At 45.9% G+C, this 7474-nt stretch overlaps 1 protein-coding gene across 2 annotated transcripts; it reads right to left on the reverse strand.

Annotated features, from left to right (window-relative positions):
• Positions 1 to 3254: 3254 nt before the first annotated feature.
• LOC542418 (beta-5 tubulin) lies at positions 3255 to 6596 on the reverse strand. 2 transcript variants are annotated; one of them, NM_001111988.1, is given in 4 exon segments: positions 3255 to 4199; positions 4515 to 4784; positions 5474 to 5888; positions 6387 to 6428. In NM_001111988.1, coding segments are annotated over 3 exon segments (1338 nt in total). In that variant the 5' UTR covers positions 5868 to 5888; positions 6387 to 6428; the 3' UTR covers positions 3255 to 3525.
• Positions 6597 to 7474: the final 878 nt, after the last annotated feature.

Below are 7474 nucleotides of genomic sequence, written 5' to 3' on the forward strand. Positions count from 1 at the left end.
AAAGGGAGAGAAAATAAGGCCAAAGCAAGAAATGGATCAGCTACCACTTGAGAATTTTGAAAATAGTAGAGTTAGAGCTTTTGTTTGTCAAAATACTCTTGTTTGTCTCTTATTGTCAAAAGATTGGTCTCTTGTGGGGAGAAGGCTGGATTATGGGAAAAAGGGGGAGTTTTTGAATCTTTGATCAACTTCTCATGAAATATCTCTCTTTATGTTTCAACAAGTGTGTTTGACTTAGAGATAGGAAATTGAGGTTGATTTGCAAAAACAAACCAAGTGGTGGCAAAGAATGATCCAAATATGCCAAATTTGAATCAAAACAAATTTGAGTTTTCATTTGCATTGATGTTGCACTTCTTTTAGTTGCTTTTTATTGTGTTGGCATAAATCACCAAAAAGGGGGAGATTGAAAGGGAAATGTGCCCTTGGGCCATTTCTAAGTATTTTGGTGATTAAGTGTCTAACACAAGTGCCTAAGTGTTAAATTGTGCCAAGGACTCAAGAAGTGCAAATCTAGATTAAAGGTATGTTTCTAGACTTAGTACATTGTTTTGAAGACTAATGTATTGTGTCTAAGTACCAGAAACAGGAGAAACAATTTTGGAGAAGTTGGCTGTGAACAGCCAAAAGGCTGCTCGGTCTGGGTGCACCGGACTGTCCGGTGGTGCACCGGACAGTGTCCGGTGCGCCAGGCTGGCGTCTGTCAACTGGCTGCTCTCGGGACTTCGACGGCGGTGTACGGCTATAAATCACCGGACTGTCCGGTGGTGCACCGGACTGTCCGGTGGTGCACCGGACTGTCCGGTGAGCCAACAGTCGGCCCAGCCAACGGTCGGCCGCGTAATCCGCGCGCGACGCGTGGCAGAGCCAACGGTCAGAAGGGGGCACCGGACTGTCCGGTGTGCACCGGACAGTGTCCGGTGCGCCAACGGCTCTGAACTGCCAACGGTCGGCTTCGCCAAAGAAGGAAAGAAATCCGCACCGGACAGTGTCCGGTGGTGCACCGGACAGTGTCCGGTGGTGCACCGGACTGTCCGGTGCGCCAGGCGACAGAAGGCAAGAATTTCCTTCTTGGAATGCTCTCAACGGCTCCTAGCTGCCTTGGGGCTATAAAAGGGACCCTTAGGCGCATGGAGGAGTACAACAAGCATTCTCTAAGCATTCCTAAGCACCAAGACTTCAATTCTGCGCATTCGATTCTTTGTGATAGCAACTAGAGCTCCATTTGAGTAGAGAGAACTCTTTGAGTTGTGTTGAGAGCTCGTGTTGTGACTTGTGTGCGTATTGTCGCTCTGATTTTGTGTCTTGTGTGCGTTGCTCATCCCTCCCTTACTCTGTGCTTCTTTGTGAACATCAAAGTGTAAGGGCGAGAGGCTCCAAATTGTGGAGATTCCTCGCAAGCGGGATATAATAAAAAAGCAAAACACCGTGGTATTCAAGTGGGTCTTTGGACCGCTTGAGAGGGGTTGATTGCAACCCTCGTCCGTTGGGACGCCACAACGTGGAGTAGGCAAGTGTTGGACTTGGCCGAACCACGGGATAAACCACTGTGTCTATCTGTGTTGATCTTCTTGTGGTTATCGTGTCTTGCAAGAACTCTTCTCTAGCCACTTGGCTTTATTGTGCTAACTCCTAATCAAGTTTTGTGGCATTAAAGTTCAAGTTTTACAGGATCACCTACTCACCCTCCCCCCCTCTAGGTGCTCTCACTCTCTCCCTCGTGGACGCTTGTAACCCCCTACTGCAAGCGCACCTGGCCTGGGCGCAGGACAACACGGAGGCCGCGGGGTTCCCCTTTGTTGTTTCTCCCTCCTTTGTGCTCCGTCTCGCGCCGACCCATCTGGGCTGGGACACGCGGCGACAATTTACTCGTCGGTCCAGAGACCCCCGAGGTCGAAACGCCGACAATTTTAAATATTATTTTTTTTTTCTCTACAACAAAAAATAAAAATTATCTATATCATCTATCATTCGAGAAAATATATGATAAATTTAAGTTTTACTTTTTATAATACTTTATAAGCTCAATGCTAAAAACATGAATCTGTATTTTATATTCTATTTATTTACAATCAATGAAATAAATAAAAAAATTATATCTAAGTATCCGTTTTCATCCTTATTTATTTACAAATCTAATGGCTTGTTTGGAAGTAGTGTAATGGACGAGATTAAGAGGATTTAAATTCCTCACTATTTAAAAATGGATAATGAGGAATTATAGCCCTCTCTATCTTCTCCATTATTTCTTTCGTAAATCACAAATTACAAAACAAGTCTTGGTAAATCGTTGTGAGTCCATGCTGATACTTCAAACAAGTTCCTCCCTCCCAAGGTGCATCTAGATCCCGAAGGAAAAAAACTACTGTAGCAGGCAATCTTCAGGCTAGTCTCTGTTGAGAAATGATTTTATCTCTTCAATACACCTCTTAGGTTGTAGAGACACCTATTGGGTTGTCCTATTGAAGAGCATCCCTTTGTATTTATATAAGCAAAGCATCCTATCAATAAAGTGATCAGAGATTTCATTGTTGTCTTCTATCTCTCGCTTTCACTCCATATTCTAACACGTTATCAACACGATTATTATTTTAGAAAAAATATTGACCTTAGTTGTATGTCTCATCATTTATTTTTCCCACTTGGGTTTTTTGAGATGATGATTGTAGACATATTATTGTTCTTTAGGCTAGAAGTCCATGGGAAAAGAATAACATATCATGGTTCTACTCCTTATTTTTCCCACTGGGTTTTGAGGAGTTCACTTGATACTAATTAACCTACATAAATTCCTAAGTTTTTTCCACAGGTTTTTCTTAAAGGAATTAACAACATTATTGGGATGTTTATGCCGGATTCGATCAAGGGGGAATATTGAGAAATGATCTCATCTCTTCAATAGACCCCTTGGGTTGTAGAGACACCTATTGAGTTGGCCTCTTCAAGGCACTCCTTTGTATCTATATAAGCAAAGCATCCTATTAATAAAGTGGTCAGAGATTTCATTCTTGTCTTCTGTCCGTTTTACTCCATATTCTAAAAGTCTCCTCACTTCCATTGTGCATGTAGATCCCCGAGAAAAACAAATACTGTTGCAGGCAATTTTAGGGCTACACTGCGAACACTATTTTCCAAAAAGATTCCTATTTTTTCTAAATAAAAATGAACTAATTTTCCTTCAAAAATAGAAATATCTTGATTAAAGTTTTATTTAGGTAGCACTTGGATACGTCGGAGCCATGCAGATCCAACGTGAGCAATGGGCAAATTCGCATTCAATGTCATAGGAAGGAACCATCACAGGAGCAAGCAAGCAGATAAAATAATGAAATACTCGTCACATATGCCATGGCTGGCATATCAAGCAGTGCAGGTGAACAAAGTCTTTGTGGTAGCATACAGCATGCTACGCACGAAAGTACTACTACATACCGCATAACTTGAGCGAATACAACAAGCAAACCATAGGCAAGCCCCGGAATGAAAGGAAACAAGGGTACAAATGTGGCAGGGCCCAAACCACCCTTACTCGTCTTGGATGGCCTCCTCGTCCTCGTATTCCGCCTCCTCATCAGCAGTGGCATCCTGGTACTGCTGGTACTCGGACACCAGATCGTTCATGTTGCTCTCAGCTTCGGTGAACTCCATCTCATCCATGCCCTCACCAGTGTACCAATGCAAGAAAGCCTTCCTCCTGAACATAGCAGTGAACTGCTCGCTCACACGGCGGAACATCTCCTGGATGGACGTGGAGTTGCCAATGAAGGTGGAGGCCATGGAGAGGCCACGCGGAGGGATATCACAAACACTGGACTTGACGTTGTTGGGGATCCACTCCACAAAATAGGACGAGTTCTTGTTCTGGACATTAATCATTTGCTCATCAACCTCCTTAGTGCTCATCTTGCCACGGAACATGGCAGAGGCTGTGAGATAACGACCATGGCGTGGGTCAGCAGCACACATCATGTTCTTGGCATCCCACATCTGCTGGGTTAGCTCAGGGACAGTGAGCGCACGGTACTGCTGCGAGCCACGCGAGGTGAGTGGCGCAAAGCCAACCATGAAGAAGTGGAGCCGAGGGAACGGGATCAGGTTGACTGCAAGCTTGCGCAGGTCAGAGTTAAGCTGTCCTGGGAAGCGGAGGCAGCAAGTGACACCACTCATCGTTGCACTGATCAAGTGGTTCAAGTCTCCAACTGTTCAGAAACAAAATGTCAGAAGTATTCAAGAATTTCAAAATACTAAATGACAACATGGTTTCTATAAACAATAAGCAAAATCATTGATTGAAATCTGGTACAGATCAAATGACAGCTTGTTTTTTTATTTATTTCGGCAGCCATGTATATCTAATCTGCTAACAATACGAATAAATAAAAGCTCAATGAAATTATTGGGCAAAAATATATTGTGGCAAAGCCATCATAGGAATATAAATCTTGTGACAATGCATATCGCAAATAACACATTTTGAAAACAGGAAAATTAAACTTGAGCTTAAATCAACTTACAGCTAGGGGTCGTCAGCTTCAGAGTTCGGAAGCAAATGTCATAAAGTGCTTCGTTGTCAAGAACCATGCATTCATCAGCGTTCTCAACCAACTGATGGACAGACAGGGTTGCATTGTATGGCTCAACAACAGTGTCTGACACCTTGGGCGAGGGAAAGACAGAAAATGTCAGCATCATCCGATCAGGGTACTCCTCTCTGATCTTTGAAATGAGAAGCGTGCCCATTCCAGATCCAGTGCCTCCTCCAAGGGAATGGCAGACTTGGAAGCCTGATTACAGCAAGTTAAGAAAAATAGTGAGACTAAGGACACCTGAATGTTACCATCATAGTAAACCTGTGCACAAACCAAATAGAGACAACCTAAATTTGTTCTCTCACAAAAGAGAAGGGCAATGTGTGGTCCAATATCACATAAGAAAATACCTATTGCGGGTGTCAATCACATATCCCTCATGACACTTTTGAAGTCTTTCATATATGAAATCAATCAAACAGGGTCAGACTATAAACAATATGTGTAGAAAACCTAATCCTTGTCGATGCAGTTCATTTGTAGTTAAAACTAATACAAATCAATATTGGTGAAGAAACTCATGTGCCATGTGACTGCAGTTAACAGTAAAAATAACAATCTGGTGGCCTAAAATGATGAATCCTACAAGTACCGTAGGACAAGGGATAAATGGGCAATTATATTCAACAATATAGAATACAAAGGCTTATCAGATGCAAATACTGGCCAACAACCAAGTGACCACCAATTAGAAGTAGAATAGAAAGCAAGCATGCTTGTGGCTAAATAATCGTGCCTTCCAAGAGTAATAACAGCATAAAGTTGAGTGCTCTCATCACATCTAACACACATCAGAGCAATCACATAAGCATAATTAACAGTACACTTTCAGGTCAAAAGGCAAACAACAGCAAGCATTTCAGTATGATAAAAACGAAATGAACCTTGGAGGCAGTCGCAGTTCTCAGCCTCCTTTCTGACAACGTCAAGCACGGAGTCAATGAGCTCTGCGCCCTCTGTGTAGTGGCCCTTGGCCCAGTTGTTCCCCGCGCCAGACTGTCCGAAGACAAAGTTGTCGGGGCGGAAGATCTGGCCGTACGGTCCGGTGCGGACGCTGTCCATGGTGCCAGGCTCGAGGTCCATGAGCACAGCGCGCGGCACGAAGCGGCCGCATGAGGCCTCGTTGTAGTAGACATTGACGCGCTCGAGCTGGAGGTCGGAGGTGCCGACATAGCGTCCGGTGGGATCGATACCATGCTCGTCGCAGACGACCTCCCAGAACTTGGAACCGATCTGGTTACCGCACTGGCCGCCCTGGATGTGGAGAATCTCCCTCATGGCTGGATCTAAGGCCGGTAGCTGCAGGTGGGAGGGGAGCTGAAGGGTGGTTAGAAGCGAGAAAATGATGGGGACATTGCTCCCAAACAGGAGTGGAGAACCAGATCCATGGAGGAATAACAAGCACCAGCACAGAAACCAATCAAATCCGGGAAAAACAGGGAAATGAGGAACAGCTTGAGATCTACCTGAAATTCTACGAACAAAACCAAAACACCCAAATCCCGAAATAGGAACCGAGAACTTCTAGGATCCCGAAATGGCAACAGGATTCATGATTTGACAATCAAACGCCGAACCTAAATTTGGAGTGGTGCAGATCTAAGCAAACCGCAACACCCAACAAAACCTAACACCACCGGCGAATACATCGACGCAAACCTAGCCCCAAAATTCAAACCTAACAAAACGGAACCTAAAAAACGAAATCAGCTACCACCAGACATAAATCCCCCACGCGGACACTAAACATAATCCGAATTAGACGCAAGCAACAAGGATTCCACGCCGCATTTTTACCTCACAGAAGCGAGTCGGCCGTCCAGAATAGGGAGAGCGAGGAGAGGAAGGTGGTGTGGTAAATGAAATGAGCGAGTGCCCAGAAAGGGGGCGGATTTTATAGTGGGCGCGGGGGGGCTAGGGCACCGGATCGGGCGGCCCAGTCGCGTTCCCTCCAAAGCACCGTCGGCCGCCGGGGTCATCCGATCGTTCCCATCAGACGGCCGGCAGCGTCCGGTTCGAAAACGGCCCGTTGGGCACTTGGATTTTGAAATTTTTCGGGTGTCCGCTTCCCGGCCAGGAAAATGACGGTGTTGCCCGGGCGCGTCTCGACGTTTGTTTGCTTCTGGTTTGCCGGCGTGGGAGTAGGGATGGCAATTTTACCCGCGGGTTCGGATATCCGCTGGATATCCGACCCGTCAGGTTCGGTTTCGGGTACAATATTTCACCCGCGGGTCTTACCTGTACCCGACCCGAGGTAACATCGGGTCGGGTTCGGATACTGTACTTTACCCGCGGGTCCTCCGTGGATATCCGAAAATATGTAAATATGAGCCAATTATAGCCCAACTGTAGGCCCAACTTCAACTAGCCTAGCCCGCATAGGCACAGTCGGCCAGCCGCACTCCGTCTCTAACCTAGGGCAGGCCATCGGCGGATCAGCCACACCTCAGTCCCTCGACCTGTGACCTGCCCAGGCACCCACTGCCGCCAACCTCGAACGGTCTCACTGAGCCTGGAGCCGCTGACTCACCCAGTCGCCTTGGGTCCATTTCGCACTTGCTGGTCCGCACGGTCAGGAGCACGAGCACGCCCGCACGGCAGCAGGCAACAGCCAGATGACACCCAGCCAGACGGCAACAGTCGCAAGGACAGCCAGCTCACAACACATGTGTAGTAGTTTGATTTATTTGTATATGATATATTAGTGTAAAGTCTAAACGCTATGTCAAATGTGATTTTATGTAGCTATATATGAGTGTCAACAAAGAGTTATGTGTCCCTATGTAGCAGTTTGATTTTTTGTGTAAAGTGTAATTATACCCGCGGGTATCCGATACCCGCCCGATACCCGATAGGTACGGGCACGGGTACAAAATCCTACCCGC

The sequence above is a fragment of the Zea mays genome, chromosome 3 (assembly GCF_902167145.1).
Source record: "Zea mays cultivar B73 chromosome 3, Zm-B73-REFERENCE-NAM-5.0, whole genome shotgun sequence".
NCBI lineage: Eukaryota > Viridiplantae > Streptophyta > Magnoliopsida > Poales > Poaceae > Zea > Zea mays.